The sequence below is a fragment of the Melitaea cinxia genome, chromosome 11 (genome assembly GCF_905220565.1).
Source record: "Melitaea cinxia chromosome 11, ilMelCinx1.1, whole genome shotgun sequence".
In the NCBI taxonomy this organism is placed as follows: domain Eukaryota; kingdom Metazoa; phylum Arthropoda; class Insecta; order Lepidoptera; family Nymphalidae; genus Melitaea; species Melitaea cinxia.
In genome coordinates, this window is record NC_059404.1 from 1,769,915 (window position 1) to 1,795,197 (window position 25,283).

General features: G+C 32.1%; 1 protein-coding gene across 1 annotated transcript; it reads left to right on the top strand.

Annotated features, from left to right (window-relative positions):
• Nucleotides 1–812: 812 nt before the first annotated feature.
• Nucleotides 813–14,968, top strand: LOC123657976 (carbonic anhydrase 7-like). Its single transcript, XM_045593454.1, has 8 exons — nucleotides 813–849; nucleotides 7,643–7,744; nucleotides 8,394–8,561; nucleotides 10,249–10,372; nucleotides 11,000–11,102; nucleotides 11,714–11,820; nucleotides 12,386–12,509; nucleotides 13,475–14,968. Exons 1-8 carry the CDS (start codon nucleotides 813–815, stop codon nucleotides 13,718–13,720), a joined length of 1,011 nt encoding a protein of 336 aa, XP_045449410.1. The 3' UTR covers nucleotides 13,721–14,968.
• Nucleotides 14,969–25,283: the final 10,315 nt, after the last annotated feature.

Here is a 25,283-nt window from a genome sequence, read left to right on the forward strand (position 1 = left end):
TGGTACTCACGGAAGTATCACCGCACCTAGCGGGCCGACTGCTCAGTCTCAACCGCCTGGACATCAGAATAGTTGTTGGCACGATTACCGGCCATATGGCACTCAATCACCAACTATTCATCATGAATGCAACAGACAGCCCTCTTTGCAGGGGCTGTCTGGCTGCTGAAGAAACAGCCGCCCACGTAATCCTGGAATGCGAGGGAGTGGCCGCACACCGGGCTACCATCCTTAAGGAAATAAGGACGCTCCGAGAAGCCTGTGAACGCCCCAGGAGGCTTCTGAGCTTCTGGAAGGAGCTGGGCTGGCTAAACTAGTCGGCCCACTTTTCACGCATAATGGACCACCTTTGCGTCTAAATGCGGAAAACCGAGCCCACTACAATACAATACAATACAATAGAGATCTGATAATTTCTTTATGAGTAATCTTTGATAATACATATTTACTTGACTGTTTTTTTGTCTACTTACGTTGTATTACTTGGCGATGTAATTGAAGTCGGTTTTTTTTTCGTTTGAGAAATTACTATCCGACATCCATCGGTGCAGTGCGTCACGAGTTATCGCGGAGTTAGTCGAGACGAGTGCAGTATCGACTCGGCCATACGTGGTGCCAACTCTAGTAAAAAAAAATATTATCAAAAATGTATATAACAAACCCGTCTATCCCCCAAGCATCAGTTGTTTTTGTATTTCGCAACAGTGAACACTCTCATACAATAGTTTAAATCTATATTTTTGTCGGAATATTTATTGTTATTTATTTTAAATTGAAATTAATTTATTGTTTTTTATTTTTTTATTAACAAAATGTGGATTATTGCAGTGACTGTTTTGGCTATTGCTGGTGAGTTTTAATATTAATTTACGATGTTTATAGATTAATAAAATTGAAAGATTAATAAAATATACGAATAATTATTCATTATTTATTAATTGTTTTTATTCAAAAAAATTGTTGTATTTTGTTTAAGTATTAAACTGTGACAATTTATTTTAAAAAATACGCGCTACAAATATTTATTTATTTAATTTATATAAATATACAGAAAAAGAAAGAATAACAAAATACTACCGTTTTATCCGTGTACTTTTAGTTTGTAGTTGTTAGTACCTATGTAACGTGTTGACTTTAAAGGAATATTTTTTATTTTACAAATATTATTCAAATTGGGGAGTTGTGTAAACACTAAATATAAAATAAAATAACTATCAATAACTATTGTTTTTCTCCAGTTTAATCGTAAAAAGTCATCTTCCTACTTATTTGTTTTTTTCTTTAATACCCAGTTTTTTTTTGCAACTTTTCAAGCATATTAAATATTTCGTTACAGTTTTAAAAATTATTTTCTGTATATTAATATTTATAAACTATTTTCAAGGTCTTATGTAATAAGTTTTTATTTAATTTATATTTACAATTATTTGATTTGCATATTTAAGCATAGTATATTAATATATGTTAGCAAATAAAAACAAAATCCAGGAATTGTTTTTTTTTTTCATAAAATTAAAATCATTTTTGTATTGGATTGAAACAAAAATATTAAATAAACCCCACATTGCACTCACGATGTAGCGTGTTCTCTAGGCGTAGCTTAATTTTTTTTTTATAAACAATATTTCAATAAATAAATATAATTTGTACTGATATTATAATAATGAAAAATTTTAAAGAGATTAATTCATTATTAGTCGATATGGTTTTAATATTTTTGAATCGTCAAAAAATTTTGTTTAGTTTGGAAGGTTATAATGGCTACCACACAACTTATTTTCTTCATCAATCATGAAATATAAAGTATAGGAAGTATAATCATACCTAATAAATGTAAACAAATTCATCAACAAAAGGAAGTGTCGGTCGTGCCTTTTATTTACTTTGTATATATTTTAATATCAGAGTTACAATTATGTACAAAAGATGAATGAAAAACTATTCGCATTGTGCATTACATGGTTTCACATAATAAATCTCCGTGAATCGGTTACAAAATGTACAATTATATCATATAATGAAGAACCAACACAAATTGTATATCACCTACGCCTGTTTCTCTATATAGGATAAGGTATATAGGATAAGGCGCTGGCCACGCTGGCGGATATATTCCCTGCTATAAGTAACGATCGCTGTCAGGTGTACATGATAACAACCGGGACCGACTACATATCGTACTCTCCAAAACACTGGGGAGACCCACAAGGACAAACAACGAGAACGGAAAGAGATATTTTTATAAATACAAATATCCATCCCATACATACATTATGGAATAGAACCCGCAATCGCCCGTTTGTGAGCGCCCACACGGTGCACCACTTCACCAGATCGATGTCAACCATGTATGTATGTATGTATGAATATATTCTTTTGTTGACAAAAAAGGGAAAAAAATTTCTATGTAAGAAAATTTTTCTTACCAATTCTTCGCTTCAGCCTGTAATATCCCACTACTGGGCATAGGCCTCTTTCCCTATGTAGTAGAAGGATCAGAGCTTAATCCACCACGCTGCTCCAATGCGGGTTGGCGGATTACCAATTCTTAGGAGAATTTATAACTTGTCATATCCATACATACATACATACTGTAAAATATAGTATTTACAGTTATGGATGTTGTGGTAGATTGTGCATGGAATTAGTTAGGGCTCAGAAAGATATATCTAGGCTTAAAATCTTTAGCAGCTGTAAGCCTTGGGTAAGCACCTCAACTTTAAGCCTAACGATTATAAATATTTGCACTTAATTTCAATTTAAACACGTTTATTCATTTGTATTCTAATAAAATAATACATTTAGTAATAGAAGCGTTTAAATAATTATAACATTATTCTCTGTAGATAAGAAGTGAACGGTCTTTTAATAATTAGCTGTGAATATAGTTAAATGATACGATAAAAATGACTTTACATATTATATTGTCTAATAACTAGGAAAACTAACATAATAGTTAATTTCAAATATCTATAATTACTAACGCTATATATTTCGTTAGAAGTTCCCGATATTTAGACACAGTTGCAAACGCGATCATCACGGGTATAGGGGTTAGAGCATACTGTGTTTGTTACACGAAATGTCAGGAAATATCTACTAATAAACAAATATCGGTCCACATGCTAAATATTCCATTTTAAACCCTATGGAAAAAATTTTATAAACATCATCTCTGCTTCTCTTCAATACAATTTTTTAATACACCTATTTACTTCTTTAACATATGTATATTTCGTTTTCTACGCAATATTATTTCATAAATTTTAAAAGTAATAAATGTTCGACGTCTTTCATATTCGATAGTTAGGTACATGTAAAAATTAATGAAAATAATGAAGAAAAACTCGTTCCACATTCAGAACACAAGCGAAATATTGTTTTAATGAAGAAACTTGAATTGTATTGAAATTTGAATAAATATAACATATTGATAGAAATGAAAAGGAAATTTGTAAAGTTAATTATGACACAAAATATCTTTGTATTAAGTGTTAAACATGAATTTTACGCTCTTGTTCATTTTAAAGTAAATGAATAACCATATTTAGGTATTTGTCCTCGAAATAGAATATAATACAATACAATAACCGGTAATTTTATCCTGTGCATAAGATAATTAGCTATCTGGCACAAACTTGAGGAAAGCTATGTCCAGTAGTGGAACTGAAATAGGCTGAGCTAACTAACTAGCTATAATATACTTTTCTATGTACCATAAATGAAATCAATCAAATAAAGAAAAATTCACATTTCTATTTAACTGTCAGTACAGCAGCGATAATAAAAATCAATGTAAAAAACTACAATCACATGGCTATTACCAGTCTACCACCAGTCTAAAGCCTAAGTTTAATAATGATAAGTTTACATTTTATGAAAAAAAAAAGTGGTTCCTTACATACAGTATAAACTTTTTTGCAAAAACTGCCTTTAAAAACTGCTGCTGCCGTTTATCGAAAGAATAAAACCAACAATAAGTCGAATTCGATGAGACAGCGTAAATCAATAATGTAAAAATTCCTCTCACGATAACAATTATTATAACATATTCCTGAAACAAATGAAGCTGACAGATGTAATCTCTTCTCATACAAACATATCACGAAAAAAATTCCACAAAACCCTACTTAAACCTAGACAAATCAAAACAAATTTGATTTGGTTATCTTACATTGTGATAAGCTGATAATTTTTGTCATCATAAGAGAAAGGCGAACCAATTTTAAAGAAATAATTATTCCAATTCAAAAAGAAAAAAGTTACAATAGAATTTATTACTTTTCTATTACAACCTCACACTAAACCGATGAAAAGCAAAATTTAACTACTAATTTAATACTAATAATAACTCTATAAATAGGGGTATTTATAGCTGCATTATTTTGTGCAATCTTAAACGAATTTGTATTCATATCTTATAAATATTTTTTTTTACACTATAACCTAGACTTTTAATATGTACCGATGTTACAAAACATCAAAAATTATGTGGTGTCATGGGACACCAAGTAGGAACGAAGTTCCTTCGGATAGTATAGAAGCAACACAATTTGAAAAAAAATGTTGAATTTTATATATATTTTTTAGTTCTAGTTGAGTATTTCTTTTCTTGATTTTTTAAAATTTTATTGAGTGGTTTTTAATTAAGTACATAAAAGTATTTAGGAAATTAAGTATTTTAGAAAATAACAAATACCGCAAAATAAAATAAATCAAACAAAATAATAATAATAATAATGATAATAATAATTCAAACTATTAAGTGAAATAAAAACACATAATTATGTCTTTATTTATTTTTGTCGACAGTATAAAATTACATAAATAATTTAAAAAAAAGTTTACTAGTAATATTTTAGTTTTACAAACATCATATTATACAGTCGTGTGGCTGATATTACGTCACTTCCGTTATATATTTTTCTTACGGTTTTAGTATCACATTTGTTTCAATTCGGTCACCCAGCCAAATGTCAAGGCTGCCGTGAAAAACGAGTGTGCTTTAGATCACACGACTAACCTAAAGTTACCCCTACAATATAATACGAAACGTAACTCTTTTTATCTTCATTGGCTTATATCTCCCTCTCAACTTACGTTTGCTCAACTGATCACGATTTTCCTAACGCTCTCGTCACGCATTCACCAGCTTACTCCCCAAGTCAAGCGTGCACAAAGAAGTTTTACTTCAATAATTGTGTTTGCTCGCAAACGAAAAAAAAACCGACTTCAATTACATCGACGAGTAATACAACGTAAATCGACGAAAAAATAGTCAAGTAACTGCGCGTTCTCAAAGATTACTCAAAAAGTAGTTATCAGATCTCAATGAAATTTATATCACACGACAAACATCAGCTTTCGATTAAATTAAAAATTATTAAAATCGGTACACCCAGTAAAAAGTTATTGCGGATTTTCAAGAAGTTCCCTCGATTTCTCTGGGATCCTATTATCAGATCCTGGTTTCCTTATCACGGTACTAAACTAAGGATATCTTCTTTCCAACAAAAAAAGAATTACCAAAATCGAAACACATCCAGTAGAAAGTTATGCGGTATAATACAACGTAGGTCGACGAAAAAAGCGTCAAGTAAAAACGCATTATTAGATATAGTTCGAAAAGTAGTTGTTAGATCTCAAATAAATTTAAATGGGAACATTTGGCACACACCACCTTTCGATTAAAAGAAAATTTGTCGAAATCGCTCCACCCAGTCAAAAGTTCTGATGTAACATACATAAAAAAAAATACAGTCGAATTGAGAACCTCCTCCTTTTTTGGAAGTCGGTTAAAAAGGTTTAAAACATGTAATTCCACAATAATCACCTGACATTTAGTTTAATCGAACAACTGTTTCGCTAAACATTTCAAAATAAATTTAATAAACATAACTTTAAAATTCCTTCATTTTTTTTCACTCTATATCTCTTACTTTCCTCTAATTTGATTGATTATCCCTATCATGTACTTGTCATCATAATCCTTTAATTAATAATGGTAATTAAATGGAATACAAACTTTTAGGAGAATTTATTAAACGTCAAAAGTTTAATTTTCGCAACACAGTTCCGGTGAAATTATTCACGCAATTTTCGCTCCTAAACTTTAAGGTTTCCAGTTTTCATTTCCCAGGGCGCAAGGGGAGCAATCGAAATGAATATTTCGTTAAAATTTACATAACCACTAAACTTGGCTCGAAAACATTTTGCATAAATAAAATAATTACTAAATAATCATTATAAATATCTAATTAAACAACTTTTTGCAAACTTAACATCGATACAATAAATCGTTAGATTTTGGTTCTTAAAATGTCATCATCATCATTACAGCCTATACAGTCCACTGCTGGACATAGGCCTCCACAAGTTTACGCCAAAAATAACGTGAACTCGTGTGTTTTGCCCATAGTCACCACGCTGGGCAGGCGGGTTGGTGACCGCAGTACTGGCTTTGTCGCACCGAAGACGCTGCTGCCCGTTTTCGGCCTGTGTATTTCAAAGCCAGCAGTTGGATGGTTATCCCGCCATCGGTCGGCTTCTTAAGTTCCAAGGTGGTTGTGGAGCCTTGTTATCCCTTAGTCGCCTCTTACGACACCCACGGGAAGAGAGGGGGTGGCTAAATTCTTTAGTGCCGTAGCCATACAGCACAACCTCTTAAAATGTGCTTATTGGAAAATCTTTCGTCCAAATTTTGCTTACTATTCAGTTGCTAGGGTAATTTTAGGCACTAGTATATCCTGGTGCGATTAATAGGGGCAACTATGTACACGCGGACGATATCTCGTGGAACGACGGTTTTGTTTTAAGGTTTATATTTTAAACTAGCTGTGCCCGCGACTTCGTCCACGTGGAATTTAACAACAAAGTTATTGTTCAGTTCGTAGAGTTATAAAATAAATAAATTTCTAAGATAAAAGCAGCCTAAGTTACTCCTTACTACATCGACTATCTGCCAGTGAAAGTCCCGTCAAAATCGGTCCAGCCGCTTAGATTAGCCGGAACAAACAAACAGACAGACAGACAAAATTTAAAAAAAATGTTATTTTGGTATATGTACCGTGTATACGTATGCATTTAGTAAAAAACGGTTATTTTCATATTACAAACAGACACTCCAATTTTATGAACAAACAGACAGATAGATAGGCAGACAGACAGACGGACAAAAATTATAAAAAATGTTATTTTGGTATATGTACCATGTACACATTAATATGAATTTAGTAAAAAACGATTATTTTAATATTACAAACAGACACTCCAATTTTATTTCATCATCATCATTCGTCACTTTAACCTAATACAGTCCACTGCTGGACATAGGCCTCCACAAGTTCGCGCCAAAAATGGAGTGAACTCATGTGTTTTTGCCCATAGTCGCCACGCTGGGCCGACGGGTTGGTGACCGCAGGTCTGGCTTTGTCGCATCGAAGACGCTGCTGCCCGTCTTCGGCCTGTATGTGTCAAACTCAGCAGTTAGATAGTTATCCCGCCATCGGTCGGCTGTTTAAGTTCCAAGGCGGTAGTGGAATTGTATTATCCCTTAGTTGCCTCTTACGACATCCACGGGAAGAGAGGGGGTGGCTATATTCTTAATGCCGTAACCACATAGCAATTTTATTTATTTGTATAGATTTACACTGTTTCCATTTGTTTTACATACGATTCCATATTATTAATTCACTTTTACCTATTGTTGCAGGTGCCATTAACGGAGCAGATTGGTCGTATGATTGTAAGTTTAATTTTAATAAATAACAGAAAGACGTTGCGTTGGCGCAACGGTCACATCAATGGATTGTACCTGTTGCGCTGACGGTTGCGGGTTCGATCCCCGCACATGACAAACATTTGTATTGGCCATACAGGTGTTTGCCGTGGTCTGGGTGTTTGTGCAGTCCTTGTGGGTCTCCCCACCGTGCCTCAGAGAGCACGTTAAGCCATCGGTCCCGGTTGTTATCATGTACACCTGATAGCGATCGTTACTCATAGTAGGTAATATATCCGCTAACCCGCATTGGAGCAGCGTGGTGGATTAAGCTCTGATCCTTCTCCTACATGGGTAAAGAGGCCTATGCCCAGTAGTGGGATATTACAGGTTGAAACGTAAATAAAAGAAATATAATGTATTATAATATATGATAAATTATATTATTATAAGTAATAATAAGAATAAATAAATTAAATGCATCATACACAACACTAGTATTTACTCTTGATTAGGTCCAAAAGCACTCAGGATGCATAAGCATGAACCAGCTAGTGCTGCGACCGTGCCGCTACCGTGGGCGCTTACGCGTCGTGAAAATACGGAAAAAGTAATCAAGTAATACGTGAAAAGACTTAAATAAATAGCTAACTGTAATACTTATTCCGTTGACCAGATGAAACCCAATGGCCGGGTGTTTGTACGACGGGGACGCAGCAGTCCCCAATCAACATCATGTCCCGAGAGGCGGTCTACGACAAACATGGGGCTCATATCAAAGGCCCCCTGGTCTTCCGAGGTTACAAAAATGTGAATGCCTCTGGAGAAAATGATGGACATACCTGTAAGTAAGCTTAATGTTTGTTCTAAAAAAAAGCGATTTCAAATTTCATCGACAAGTATAGCTCTCGCTCTAATTTAAATGGGACCACACGACGAGCATCAGCATTCGAATAAAAAAAATCATAAAAATGGGTACACCCAGTAAAAAAACGTGACGCAACACGAAATAGAAAAAAAAAACAATCCAATAAAGAACCACCTTCATTGTTTGAAGTCGCTTGAAAACAATGTCCATGACCGTAAGTTCAAGTTTAAGCTATATCAAGTATTGAAAAGTTTTTCACTGCTATCGCACATATATATATCTATTTCTATGTTTCGAATTAAGGATTGTCTATAATTTCAAATTTATGGTTAGTCTACCAAGTCAAGTTCCGTAGAATGCTAAAAATACAAAGGTGTGTAATTTGTTTGTTAACTACTTCTTAGAAGAACTTGATAAATACATAATAATAATAATAAAATGAATTTATTGCCACATATAATATACAGGTTAAAGTAACACACGCTTAAGAAATATAATTTATAAAAAAAAAAAAACATAAAGACATTACGTAAACAAAACGTATCCAAATTTACAAAATAAAATGTTGACAGTAATGCAAATGGGCAATAGCAAGTGGCTCAGCTTCAGTTGATACAGAACCAAGATCCCATGTACTGCAAAATAATAATTGCGCTTGTTCTTAACAAAAAGACTTCATTTTACATTGACAGGCATATAATATAGTCTGTGTTTTTTAAAACAAACGAGTACTGAGTATGTACGCACATTTCCGATATTGACAAGGTGAGATGGATTATTGTTAGCGGTGGGACCAAAGGCCTTTTACTTGAGCCCATACAAACCTAAGAGCTGGGTTGATCTTATAGTGATGTAGTGGCAAACGTATGACGCGATGATTTGTGGACTTAGCCATCTCGTCTACGGCAATATTTTTAAAGCGATTTTTGTGTTGCTTAACTAAATCCAAAAGCTGCAAATTTAACATTGCTACTTTAATTGCTAACTCTATTTTCATTGAGTTTAGGTAAAACGCATTGGAATCAATTGTCAAACAGTTTGGCGTCCATATCTCGGTTGTAGTCACAGGTATTTTTATTAGATTCAAAAATTTTCAATCCTCCTTTTGTAAACACATTAATACGGTTGCCTTTTCCTGCAAAAGTGTAATATAGCGAGTTTTTTTGTTTACATGTTTACCTTATAGATATGAAGTCCTATTGTAATTGATATTTTCCGGGAAATTACATTATGTGACCTATTATAACCAGAATCGTTAATTGATTTAAACAAATTGTATATAATTTGTTTTTCTATAGATTGCAAAGGGCGCTTATTAAAAGAAACATTGAATCACGTGCAGGTAGTCGCTGAATCAGCTGAGTGTTTATGTAACTACAGTGTTTGAATGAAACGGACTCTATGTTGATTACGTGAACCAATAACAACCCATTCAAAGTTTCCGGTACTCGTTTGTTAAAAAAAATAGGCTTACAAACTATCCGTCAGATCTTTATCAAATTTAAAGGGACGACTCCATAAACTTTCGAGTAATAAGATAATCGTCAAAATCGGTATACCCAGTAAAAAGTTACGAAGTAACATAAAAAAATACAATATAATTGAGAACCTCCTCCTTTTTGAAGTTGATTAAAAATACTAATAATTTAATTTCTGTTCTTAGTAAAATGGACCATAGAGGAAGACGAAATAATGCCCGTAATATCAGGAGGACCGCTGCGGGGAAACTACAGCTTTTTGCAGTTCCATCTGCACTGGTTGTCGGAACACGCTATTGACGGAATGAAGTAAGATTTCATTACCTTTCTTTTATGAATACTATTTTAAAAATTATATCATTGGTGAACCCAAAAATCTGCAGGCTTCTTGTATCATTAACGTCCAATATTTTATTCGTCTTCTCTTGGTTGATATTTGTATTTGCAACTGTGTCGAGAGTGATCTCGAATGATCGATTAGTTAGAAAAGTTTTCTCCTAATATACTTCTTTAGATTTGTTTACGGGCAAATGAATAAAACTGACCTCAATTCTCGTCGACAAATAATAATATAAAACGTGGGTAGTCGAATAAATATTTAATTGAATACGCATTATTGGGGATAATTCAAAAAGTACTCGTCAGATCTCGATCAAATTTAAATGGGGCCACATGATAAGCACCAGCTTTCGATTAAAAAAGAATCACAAATTTAAATGGGGCCATATGACAAGCACCAACTTTCAATTAAAGAAAAAATCATCGTAATCGGTATACCCGGTATACTACTCCACCTCCTCCCCTCCCCCCCTTTTTCAGCCAATTAAAAATAAACTAAAAAGCAAAATTGATTATTCCATATTAGGCCCTTACATTAATATACGTTTTTATACAGTTAGCCATTTTGCACTGTGATTATATTGTTCTTTTGTATAGATACCCTATGGAAATTCACTTCCTCCACGTTAAGACGGGTCTCTCAGTCGAAGAAGCTCTAGAACGTCCGGACGGACTTGCTGTTGTCGCGGTTATTGCCATGGTATGATTAATACAATGTGTTCTAAAAAAAAAAACAAATTCAATTTACAGAGACAAGTTATGTACAATACATATTATTAGAGATAACTCAAAAAGTACTCGTCAAAGGTTTCGTGGTAATTTAAATGCGACCAAACGACAAGAACCAGCTTTCGAATAAAAGAATCATCAACATTGATACACCCGATAAAGGATTATGAAGCAATACGCTTAAAAATCCAGCCGAGTTGAGAATCTCGTCCGTCTTTTCGTTGGAAACAGTTATCATCAATCATTTTTTTTTAGAAGAAATCAATATTTTCAATCATCTAGAAAGCCAGCTAAGTTCAAGTAGCACACATCGTTAATTTTATCCACAATACTTTAAAATTTTCATTTTAATGATATCTTTAGATTAATTTACTCAAACGGGTAGTTTGAGCAAATTAAGCAAGAATATTTTTGAAGTAATCTTTGGCGAAGATTTAATCATTTCTGTAGAAACAAAGATCTATCGATCTTTGTCGCGTAATCTAGAAACCACTTAAAAAAAAATAAGTTAAAATAAAATTTAATGTATATCATTTGACTTAGTGACCATCTATTTATGTGATGCACATATTTGTACACCAGGTACACAGCGGCGAAGAGAGTGAGTACGCATTAGAAGAATTATCCTCGATGCTGCCGCAACTGATCAACCAACACGAAAAACTACCGCCTTCAGTTATTGACTTAACGTGAGTACCGTAAACCTCATCATAATACCTTTATAAATAAAATAGATCAAATTTCATAACGTATGCTAAAAATAAGTATATGTTTGGAATAATTGTGTACTTCTATGTTGTTATATTTATATTGTTGTGAAATTGTTTTATGTGGCGACAAACTGATTCTTACGATTCGCAGTTAATTTTACTTGAAAGCTCACAAAATGGCGATAACTTTATGGACTATTTATGACTCGATTCAGTTTGGTATAAATATAATTTGTAAAGGGGAATTTTTTTTTAATCCAATCAAATTTGACAGGATTAATTGAAAAAGGTTTTGATATAGGTTGAATTATTATTAAATGATTGTTGTTGACTTTGTGAAAATTCTAAACTTTTAGCTTAGCACAGTTGGCTAATTATTTTTATCCATTTAGAAAAATCACTTGATAAAAATCTACGTTATTAATAGAATAACGGTCCAACATGTCAATAATTTTGCGTCTATTATAGCAAATCATTCAATTATCATATATAAATATCATAGTGATTATTTGCAATGAATTTATAAATATCTTTTTCCTACTAGCCGGCTATTCAGTCCAAATATGCAGTCGTACTACACGTACCACGGCTCGCTGACCACCCCGCAGTGTCAGGAGGTCGTCACTTGGATCGTGCTGGACACGCCGCTCATTATTTCTGATACGCAGGTAAGATTTTTGAAAGCAATTATTTATAAATTATAATGTAATCTGCTTAAAATCAAATCACAGCAATATCTTTGATAGGAAACTTATTTTCTTGTAGATGAAAATTCGTAATCAATTACGAACTTATTAATCTTCTATAAACTGCGATGTGTAAAATGCGTTAAAGTGCATTAATATCGAGGCGCAGTTGTTGATTTCGCCTTTTTTTAACGTTACGGATTCCACAGAAACACTGATAATTTGATATAATTCAAAATTGTGCATCTTTTACGTCACTAATCTCTAATCATTCAGGCTCTGCGTGGATGTCCACACTCAAAAGCGATGCTATAATAAATTGATAATCACGATCTCTATAAAGTACTAAACAGTTCAATATTATCATTATCATAAATAAGATTATTAATTTGTACATTGATATCTATTAGTTATATGAAATATGTTCTTCGCAATCATCTATTAATAGAAACGTAATCTTACCATTATTATTTGGCTTAAGACAATCTTCTAATAAAAGTTTATAGTCTTTAAACTTTTACTGCTGGAATATTATAGCTATATCTACATTTTATTGATCATTATGCATTATACTCTTTACTACACCAATAAAAAAAATATTTATTTTATTAATTTATTGATTGTTAAGTAAGTTATCAGTCTCCAATATAAATAATTCATCTGAAGTCTATTTGATAACAATCACATGTTGTAACTTATCGTTAGACACACAAACTATAATTCCGGCGTGATGAGTTTGGACTTATTAATAAATTCTAATCTCTATCTACATTAGTTTATACATAATACAGTAGTTTATCGTGTTAATCTCTTCAACATTAACTTTTAAACAAGTCTTCTTATCAAACAAGTTTATCACAATTGTTCCCGCTTCTAAGTTTTACACTGCTTGCAAGCAATACTATTTAGCTGTGATTTCGTTTTTTAGACATTACTTTTGTCCACAGTACAAACTGTTCAGCAAAGTCGATGTCGGTGGGATCGACAACTACCGAAGTCTGCAACCCGTTAACCGTGTTATCTACCGAAACAGCGCCTCCCTGACCTTCCCAAGTTCCCTCGCCTTAATAGCAGCCCTTCTCAACCTCACAACGACCATGTCCAGCATCGTGAGTAAGGGTGTCTGTACGTTTGTCAATTTGAAGAAAAGGTTCTGGGGTAAAAAAGTACATGACTGTAGCAAAACTAAATGAAGAGAATGGTTTTTGAATATGGTAAATATCAATTTGTAGGAAATACGAAATATTTATTTTTTTGAACAAATCTTTTGTATTAGACAATGGGAACAATTGGTGGATTTAAATTGTACAGAGTATTATTATTTAATGATTTATAATATTTAGAATTCATCGGTAGTTTACATTTCGTAATAGTAAATGTAGCATTTAGATTTAATTTTAGCTAAGATGTTAAAATGTTTCGTATCCTGCCACAATGAGGGTTAAAGAATCTAAAATATACAAAGCCGTTCACGGGTTTGAAAAACCATTGCAGACTAATGTATTTTGGGGTGTGATTTATAGATTCGGTAGTGTATGTGTGAGAACATGATCTTAGTAGCAATATTTACACTTTACTCACACACTAGGATATAATCCTATCGTGATTAGGTCTTTAAAAAAAAGAACTTTAAGGAGATGTCAATGTACAGTACCCGACCATAAATAATAAACGTCGACCCTTGAAAACCTGGACCTCTGGGATTTGGGATCTTGGAGTATAAAGCGCTATGAAGTCAAAATATAGCCGAGTGTCTCTTTCAAATGGTTGATGTGCATTATTTATGGCCGGATGTACTTTAGTCTTATGTAACTGCAATTATTTCTCCTTGCATAAAATTTCGACGTACACATCAGAACATGCGACTTTAGTACCATCGACGGTAGATGTTTATTTTTAAATTAGTAAATGATTAATGATGACAATTAACATAATACATGATTTTTAATCGTAATAAACAAATGATATATTTATAGAACTGGTAACAATGAGTTTTCAATTCAAGCAATAGGTGTATAAGACTTAAAAGGAAATAATTATAAAAGTAATTAAGTAATTAATAATTTAAAAATTAGATGATAATATTAATAAGCAAATATATCGTTTACCTAATTAGCAAGATTTGTATCGATAATAATATTTAAAAAAAAGTAATTTTGTCTGGTAGCTATCAGAAATCAAAGCATTTCATAGTTTTTATCGATACACATGACTCCTTTATTATTACTAATTATGACATTAAGCTTTCCTAAGAAATAATAAGTTTTGTATATTCATTATGCATTTTGAATTCGAATAGAATAGACATCACCATTTTTGGTGTCAGGCGGTCAAAAGATTTGTAATTAGTTGACTAAGTAGGTACATTTTGAAATACAGGGAAATAAACAAATTTACAGCAAAAACAAAAAAAAGAAAGTTAATAAAATATTTATTGATTATCGACTTTAGTTTTACTGGCTGTTGATTGTACAAAGTACTAATAATAAAATAATAAAAAGAGATTAGGTGAAGTAGGTACCTAAAACTTAGTAATGTTTCTGAAGCAGCTTCGCATAACTTATAATTATGCTTATTATACCTACTTTTAATAATATTACATTCCGTATAGTATAAACAGACGAAACTTATACGTTTCAATCAAAATATCCTGTCAATTTTTAATCAACCTATTTACTATAATTACAATAATCAGCAACAAAATAATTTAGTACGTTATAGGAAATGTTTAATGAAAATAGAAAATGTAACGAGCTACATATTATGAACTATTGTTCAAAAATAATTGTCCCAAAAATGTTTTCGTCAGATCACGTGATTGTTTATATATAATTATAAAGAAGGTAATATGTATGATAGAATTCTTAGAAAATTTAATGAATAATAAAACTATAAATAGTAGACAATAAATTGAAGTTGACCGAATTTGAGCGATGATGACGATTATCGATGATTAAAATTATAGATATTTAAAGTAAATATTGATTGCACATAATAAATGATTTAAAAAAAAAGATGTTATCTTCAATAGCCTGATTACGCGTCTTTGTTTGTTTATCATGTTGGTCGTTCACTTAGTGAAGTCGAGCGAATTGTAGTACCTATGCTATAGATGACAAGTTTTATTTTTGTTTTCTTTTTATGAACAGTTTATTTTATATATAGTTGCCTACTGGTAAAAGTTTGTGACATATCTTTCTTTTTCACTAAAAAAACTATTTTACCTGACAAATATTGAACAGTTGTTGGTTAAAATTTTTAAGGATCATGGCTTTTGAATAGAATGCTTGTTTTTTTGGTCCTAAGGGCTTAAATTATACGTGAGATAAAGATTATCAGCAACTGATGAAACGGAATCTTAAAATCTAATGTCTCTCAAGGTCATGCACACGTTATAGAAATTTGTAAAAGAAAAACGTAGGTAGGTACCTATGTAAAGAACATTATGTGCAAATGTAAATTTACCTTTGAGTGATTCAATCTGATTCAAATCTTTTGACTGTTACTGCATTTTGTAATTGCATTGATTAATTGTAAGTATTTTAGTAGTAGTTTAGATAAGCTAGCGTAATTATGTAATTTTATTTTAAATTAAATAAATATATCTATTTAATAGGTACATAATTATATAAAATATTTTTATGAAGAAATTGTATCTAAATACAAATTGATTTTATTTAAAAAATGTCACAAAGATCTCAAAATATTTTATTCTATGAGAGTTGAAGAAATATGTAAAAATTTTGTTGGAAATTACGAATGTTGATATGTTTAGAAAAATAATTAGGTGTGATTCGGTAGAAAACGAGCAATAAGTAAATTTAAAAAACGTTAAAATTTTTAAATGAGGATCCTTAGTTTAGCAAGTTAAACGAAAAATGTTAAAAGTATAAAACAATTTCTTTTATACTTTCCACCAAAATGGAGTTTGATTAAATATTAATTGCTTTGTAATTTACTTTACTTTATGGAAAATAAAAAGTGAAATATATGTTTGTGAGTTCTGAAATTGTGTTATATCGTAATAATAATTCAGTCATTATTTATTAAGTTGGCTGTGAAATGAAATAGATGCGAGTTGTATATTTAATTAGTTATTGATTTCTGATGAATTGTATTATTGTAAATATTAAATTTAAGTTATATTTTATTATTTATATCTACTTGATTGTTATGTTAAAGGTTGTGTTTTATGTTCCTTATATTTTAATAAACACTTTTACTTCGATTTTCGTAATAAATTTTATTTTAAAATATATGTTTTACTTTTATTTAAACACTAAAATATTTCATTGATATCACCAGTTTTTTGCAATGAGTCGTCCATCGTCGTATAAATATTAAGCTGGGGAACAAAAGAAACTCTATTAGAGAAAAAAATGGTAGGACATCACAAACATTGACTCTATCACAACGCTTCGCAAAGCCTTTGGATTTGGCTCTGCAACGTGCGGTATACGTGTGATTGGTATCCCATCCTATAGAATAAGGGATTCTTGGCTCCAATAAGCGTCTTGTGCTGTTGTGTATCGGCAAAAATATCTTACTAAAAACCTGCAATGTATTTTAAATTCGTGTCTTCATCAAAATTGTAGACCCTTTAAGTACATAAACCATAATTGTGTTTGCTCGCAAACGAAAAGAAACCGAATTCAATTACATCGACGAGTAATACAACGTAGATCGACGAAAAAATAGTCAAGTAACTACGCGTTATCAAAGATTACTCAAAAAGTATTATCAAGTCTCGATAAAATTTAAATGTGACCACATGATAAACATCGGCTTTCGATTAAATTAAAAATCATCAAAATCGGTACACCCAGTAAAAAGTTATTGCGGATTTTCGAGAGTTTCTCTCGATTTCTCTGAGATCCCATCATCAGATCCTTATCATGGTACCAAACTAGGGATATCCCCTTTCCAACAAAAAAAGAATTATCAAAATCGGTACATCCAGTAGAAAGTTATGCGGTATAATACAACGTAGGTCGACGAAAAAAGCGTCAAGTAAAAACGCATTATTAGATAAGGTCGACGAAAAAAGCGTCAAGTAAAAACGCATTATTAGATATAACTCGAAAAGTAGTTGTTAGATCTCAAATACCGACGATCGACCGATCTCAATACGATATCTTGAACTAAAATTGTCTCTATTTATTTTCTATCGCACAATAATTACATATAAAAACAATATTTACATATAAATGTAATGGAAAAACACTAGTTATAGTAAGTAAGACATTTTTAAAAGTAATTTCACTTTTTAACTAAATAAATAAAATGTGCGAAAAAATTATTCCGTGGACTTCCGGCTTTCAAATGCATGTATGAAAACTGGCGTGGTCACGATAACTGCTGAAAAACTTAACTGATCAAGTCCATTTATTTTTTATACGTTTCAGTATGATTTAAAACTAAGTCCTTACGAAGATCACGGTCTAATTCAATGTAGTTTATTTATAATTAGCAATAAACTAAAATAAAAAATGAAATTATGAGCCATGTGTGTACTTTTGGATTTTTCAAGCTTTCAGTATTTCCACATTAAGTGTGTATTCATGTCTCTTTTGTGCACATAATGAGTTATTTGAATTCAATTTACTTTATTTACGAATAGTTACTGTACCTATATAATATGTAGTTATATACTAATATAAAACTATGATATAAAGCTATACAAATAATAGATTATACATGTGAATAAAATGGGAAAGAAAAAAAATTAACATCAAGTGGTTAAAGAATAATAATATATGTAGTTTAAATAATTAATTTTCATATATTATTGTTTATTTTATCAATATTTTCTCTATTGTTAGGGATTGCACTTTTTTAAGTCATAATTTTGTTATTTTCTTTATGTAATTTCAAATGTGCAATAAAGCGTTACATAAATAACTTTGGTATTTTCATTTTTCAAATATATAAAAAAAAATTAACATTTACATTTTCTAAACTATTTTTAAACTTCTTAAATTGCTTTTATTATTATGTCGTTGTTAACTGCTTGCTATTTAGGTTAGCGTTTTTAAATAATAACGTATATATACATTTTTCAGATATTTTTTTATTACGGCTATAAATATAAAAGATAAAAGAATCCGTTACATAAGTTACGAATAATTGATAATACAAGTTTTATTTACACATTACATTAAAATATAAACGTCGTTTAAACATCAGATATTATTTATTTTAAAAAATACGCAAGTGTGTTAAAAATAAAATAAAGGTGACAATTATAAAATAATATAGTTTTATATAATAAATTTATAATATTGATTTATGTTATTTAATATTTCAGTGTAAGATTCAGTCTGTAACACCCCACTGCTGGGCATAAGCCTCTTTCCAATGTAGGAGAAGTGTCGGAATTTAATCCAACACGCTGATCCACTGCGGGTTTGTAGATATATTCCCTACTATGAGTAACGATCGCTATCAGGTGTAAACGATAACAACCGGGACCGACGGGCTCTCCGAGGCACGGTGGGGAGAACTACAAAGAAAGACATCCGTACTCGAATCGAACCCGATAGCCAAAATGGCACATGTATGGCACACGTAACACCATGCGGAGCGGTTGTTATGTGTTGCATTTTCAGTATGTTTGGCTGAAAATAAGTATATTATATATAACTAGGTGACCCCATAACATAGATGGCAAACGTTGATTTGCCATCTATGTTACTAACCTCCTTAATCCCCCCTTATAACTTAAGGGTATAAAAAACAGATGTTGGCCGATTCTCAGACCTACCCGATATGCAAACAAAATTTCATAAAAATCGGTGTAATAATTAAATAAAATAAAAAACAACTATTTCCTTCAATTTTAATCCTTCTATCAAGTCACATATTATCTCCTGTCCTCACTTTGAATCTTATCACAATAATTCCAAGGGGATCCATTACCTAAGAAATACCAAGGGGCTATTACCGTTAACTCAGTCTAGATTTATCAACATTTCCTTCGGTCTAGATTCTAAATATACAATCCACTTGCGGTATCAGATAGCGTTATTATCTCGTTACGACCAGGATACACGCAGACATCGGATCCTAACAATACCAGACACCTATACAGTACTAAAATTAACATTATAAAGCTACCTAAAAAAATATTATACATCCTAATATGGTTACGGCAGTAAAGAATATAGCCACACCCTCTCTTCCCGTGGATGTCGTAAGAGGCGACTAAGGGATAACACAGTTCCACTACCACCTTGAAACTTAAAAAGCCGACTGATAACCATCCAACTGCTGGCCTTGAAATATATAGGACGAAGACGAGCAGCAGCGTCTTCGGTGCGGCATAGCTAGCTCTGCGGTCAGCAATCTGCTTGCCCAGCGTGGTGACTATGGGCAAAACACATGAGTTCGCGCCATAATGTTTAGCACGAACTTGGAGAGGCCTATGTCCAGCAGTGGACTGCGATAGGTGCCTATATGCTTTCTTCATATAGACAACTTACATACCATTAAATTGTCAATATACTATACCTACAAAGTCTTGCCCCTTTTGGGTCACGTAGTATGGGCACGTTCTCTATATAATTTAATTACTAAAATAAAACGCTAAGATAAGTTTTGTCAAAAATCTATTGCTGATGATGTTTGTCAGTGATATATACATATATACATACATGTTCAATAAGTATGAGCACGTGTATTAGGTTATGAAAAGAAACAGACTCATTCAGTCAGTTCAGCTTATCGTAGTCCACTGCTGGAAATATGCCTCCTCAAGTTTGTAACAGACTTGTTTTCTTAATTAATCTCAATTCTTAGTTAAGTCATTTATTAAAGGTAAAACACCTTGTAAGCTACATTCAACCCAGAAACTTGCTTTAAACATGAATTTATGAATTTAGTTAAGCTTTCCATTAAGAAATTATGGATACCAAAACAGAGTATGGCTACTAATTATTATTTTATATTTTTGGAGCAAGAATCACAATTATCTACACTGCCCACTTTTACCATTTCAAAGGCATATTAAAGTGTATATAGGCTGTAAAACATCACGCTACGATACTTAAGAGTGGAGTAGCTGAAATAAATGTCAGCTGATCAATGCCGTATTAAATTCAACGAGTGGATATATCAAAGAAGATGATCGATAAAATTGCGGACCCTACATCTTTTAGAAGATAGTTTACATCTCTTTCATTTTCCTTGTTATCAACAAAAAAGTGAATACTCCATTATGTTTATATTCATCATCGAATAACACATCTTTATGAATGAAATATTTAAAACAATACTCAATAATGTTTTTATAAACATAACGTGTATCACACACGTTTAAACAATTTCGTTTCATTCGCGAATCGGTCTCGTGCACTAACGTGGTTGACCAAGGAATCCTGTAACCATGAAGAAGTTTTATATAATTATCCTCTATATTGGTAAGTAATATTTTAAATTACTCTGGATTTAAACATTTATTTATACATTACCATATTTGGAAACGTTAAATATTATCATTAAAAATAAAAATTATTTTGTGTCATGGAACGAAGTTCATTCGAATAGTATAGAAGCAACACAATTTGAAAACACAATGTTGAATTTTATATATATTTTCTAGTTCTTGATTTTTTTTTAATTGTGTTAATTGGTTTTTAATTAAGTACATAAAAGTATCTAGCAAATTTAGTATTTAGAAAATAACAAATACCGTAAAATAAAATAAATCAAACAAAATAATAATAAAATTATGTGGTGTCATGGGCTGGGACACCAGGTAGGAACGAAGTTCCTTCGGATAGTATAGAAGCAACACAATTTGAAAAAAAAAAATGTTGAAGTTTATATATTTTTTCTAGTTCTTGATTTTTAAATTTTGTTGATTAGTTTTTAATTAAGAACATAAAAGTATTTAGGAAATTGGTATTTTAGATAATAACAAATAGGTACCGTGAAATAAAATAAATCAAACAAAATAATAATAATAATAATAATTCAAACTATTAAGTGAAATAAAAAACATATCTATGTCTTTATTTATTTTTGTCGACAGTATAAAATTACATAATTAATTTTAAAAAAGTTTACTAGTAATATTTTAGTTTTACAAACGTCAGTCGTACAGTCGTGTGACTGATATTACGTCACTTCCGTTATATATTTTTCTTACGGTTTTAGTATCACATTTTTTTCAGTTCGGTCGCCCAGCCAAATGTCAAGCCTGCCGTAAAGAACTTCGTTCTAATAATCGTCAATATATCATTATCGTAACTAGTTTTTGCTAGGGCTGAAGCCGCCTCTTTCGAAAACCCCTTTGGGTTCGATTAAATAACTTCTAACCTTAACCTACAAATACACGTTAAGAACATTGATGTACAAAAAATTTAATACTACTTTTATAAATCGTGAAATTGCGTCGTTTTTATAAATTTTCTTTGGTTGCAATTAAGAGAAGTACTCTTCTGCACACGAATGGGTCAAGGGCTCCTTTGAGTGTTGCTTTGATATGTTAGAACCAGACTTAAGCGTTCTAGTTTTTAACGAAAAAAAAAGCATTTTTCATTAAACGGTAAAGTTTTAAGTAGCTTAGCTAAAACATTATTTATAAAGATCTTTGGTCGGTAATATAAATCAGAATTAAAAGCGTTTCATATCAGTTTTTAACCGGCTAAAAGGAAGAGAATCGAGCACGCCGCCGGGATTTCTGAACCAATTTACGTGATTCTTTTTTTTTCGATGCGGAATAGTTGCCATTTGATCCCAAAAAAAATTAATTTAGTTTGACTAAGTAGTTTTCATTGTATGAGCAGTATTGTTTACTTTGACGATGTGATTTTCACAATACTTTGTGTACATTTTTTTTAGATCAAACAACATAACTTACTAGTCTACTTGATTAAATTTAAAAAGTTCCTAATGTAGTTTACAAAACAAGCAATTAAATTAAGTACTAAAAAGTAAAAACTACAAGAAGTACGTTTAAAAAAAGCGAAGTCAAAAACTAAAAAGCAAAAAATAACCAGAAAAAGGCACCGACTACAAACAACCAGACACAAACCTACAAACCTACCAGTAAATAGCACATACCTACAAATAATAGTATATTATTAAAGATACTTAGTAAATAGGTTTGCATAAGAAGACTGTTCCAAATAAAATCTTTATTAGGTTATTTTTTACTTTTTAGTTTTTGAAGTCGGTTTTCTCATCGCATTCGCATTTTTTTAATATGTTTTTTTTTTCGAAAAGTCCGTCAAACACATTTAGCATAATTTACTATATTCGTAAATTTATTTTGATTGGGTATTATGGCTTCCATTTACTAATGGGATAGAGGGTCTCTACGCTAGATAACACTGCCAAACATTGTGTAAGATTGAGCGTTAAATAGAACAGTGTAGTGTCTGAAACCAACGCTAGAGGGCATTTTCATCGGTCTCAAATTCTAACTACATTTTTAAAATCTAATCTAAATTTACAAACATAACCTTTCTATAAGTTTTAGAACTTTCAAAATTCGCGGGGAAATAAATTAATGTTTTATAATAATAATAATTTTGATTAATAGTAATTTTTTCAACCACCATAATTTTAAAGTAAATGTAATTGAATTAATCAAATATAACCATTAATTAGAACCGAATATACCTAATTACATTTAGCAGACATTTTTTCGAAGTAAAAAAGTGTGCTTTATAACCACATACTTAAGTAAAATTTCTTTAGCAATAGGCCAGTACTGTGTCTTAGATATACGAAACGTAACTGGCTGTGATAGAAAGAGAGAAAGAAAATATCCACTCGCACCTTTCTCTCTCTTGCTTTGTTCGCCTCGCCCGATCACACTTTTCGTAACGCTTTCGTCACGCATTCACCAGCTTACGTAAAGCGTGCGTAATGAAGGTTTACTTCAATAATTCAATGACTATAACGAAATTTAAAATATATAGCAATATGAATAATTAAGAATCATAGGTACACTGTCAAACGCGACTTTTTGCAGTGTCGAACAGTGTACGTACATCTGTGTTCTATGTGATTTTTATAAATTGGAATTGTAAATTTTCACTAAGGGTATTACTAAGTTTAAGTTTTTTTTTTGTTTCAGATTATGCCCTTTGCATTACATTTTACGGCCCAATTTGGAGCTATGATGGTAATTATGTTTATACGATATCCTTATTTTAAATAAAGTTGCGATCTAAAACCTACAACTTTCCGTGCTTTACATTACAGCCTATACAGTCCACTGCTGGACATAGGCCTCCACAAGTTTACGCCAAAAATAACGTGAACTCATGTGCTTTGCCCGTAGTCACCACGCTGGGCAGGCGGGTTGGTGACCGCAGTACTGGCTTTGTCGCACCGAAGACGCTGCTGCCCATCTTCGGCCTGTGTATTTCAAAGCCAGCAGTTGGATGGTTATCCCGCCACCGGTCGGCTTCTTAAGTTCCAAGGTGGTTGTGGAACCTTGTTATCCCTTAGTCGCCTCTTACGACACCCGGGAAGAGAGGGGGTGGCTAAATTCTTTAGTGCCGTAGCCACACAGCACATTCCGTGCTTTACAAAAGTTTTAAGGGTTTCGAGGCAGACGAAATAACGTTCTCTCTTATTTCCTTAACAGAATTATTTTAATTTGTAAATATTCATAATTGAAAGTATACCTAGGTATCCCCTGATTTTATTGAAACTTTAAATAGAACAACACAGGATATTTCCTGCTGCACTCTAACTCAGTTACTTCACCTTTTTAAAACGTAACTGAGGTACAGTTACGTTTTAAAAAGCTATTGCAATATTTTGACGATGAGTTGACTCAGTATACATAGCAACTCGCTGATGCGTCGGCGATCGCACGTTCGTTCAACGGACATAACAAATACTTGAACATGTAAATCATTCACATAATTATTGTAGTCTGGACGATTGAGTTTGTGTATTAGGTGAGTCTCCGAAACCTCAAATACTTGAACATTTAAATCATTCACATAATTGTTGTGGTCTGGACGATTGAGTTTGTGTATTAGGTGTATCTCCGAAACCTTGACAAAGCCATCAAATCCTGTTGGGAGCTGTTGAGTGTGAGGCGTATATTTATTTATTTTCATTTCCAGATGAAAGTGCATGGCCAGGAGGAATTTGCAAAAAGGGGGGAAAACGACAGTCTCCTATAGACATCCAGACGAATACCGTCATCAAAGACTTTGATAAGCAGTTCATTAAACACGGCGGTCTCAAGTTCATTGGTTACGAAAACGTCCTCCTGTCAGGGATCAACAATGGACATACGAGTAATTTTTAATTAATTTCATTTACAGTCACAGCTATAATAATAACAACTGCTTTGGTGTAGTGCTGCGTGGGCCGTGTACACCTAAACACCAGCGGTCGCGGTCGATCGAGTCCGGCTCGGAGTGAATATATGGGATTATATAAATATTTATTTCCAGTCTGATTGTCTGTCCTCGTGGGTCTCGGAGAGCACGATAAGCTGTCAATCCTGCTTGTTATTATAAACACCTAATAACGATCGTTACTAATAGTAGGGAATCAATCCGAAAACCAGCAGTTGAACAGAGTGGTGGATTAAGCTCAAATCATTCTGGAGAAAGAGGCCTATGCCCAGCAGTGGGATGTTACAGGCTGTATTGTAGAGTCACTTTGTGAAAAGCCTATTTGAGAGTCACGACCATTAATCTGTTTTAGTCGTACATACGACAAATAACTTTCACATAAACCCTGCTCAAATTACTTTGATATAAATATAGCGCATTGTAG

Bases quoted from the DNA above. Each gene is read 5' to 3' on its own strand.
- LOC123657976 (XM_045593454.1), top strand. From the start codon at position 813: ATGTGGATTATTGCAGTGACTGTTTTGGCTATTGCTG. The intron at 10,373-10,999 runs GTAAGATTTCAT...TCTTTTGTATAG, and splicing joins CACGCTATTGACGGAATGAA to ATACCCTATGGAAATTCACT. The intron at 12,510-13,474 runs GTAAGATTTTTG...TTTTGTCCACAG, and splicing joins TCATTATTTCTGATACGCAG to TACAAACTGTTCAGCAAAGT.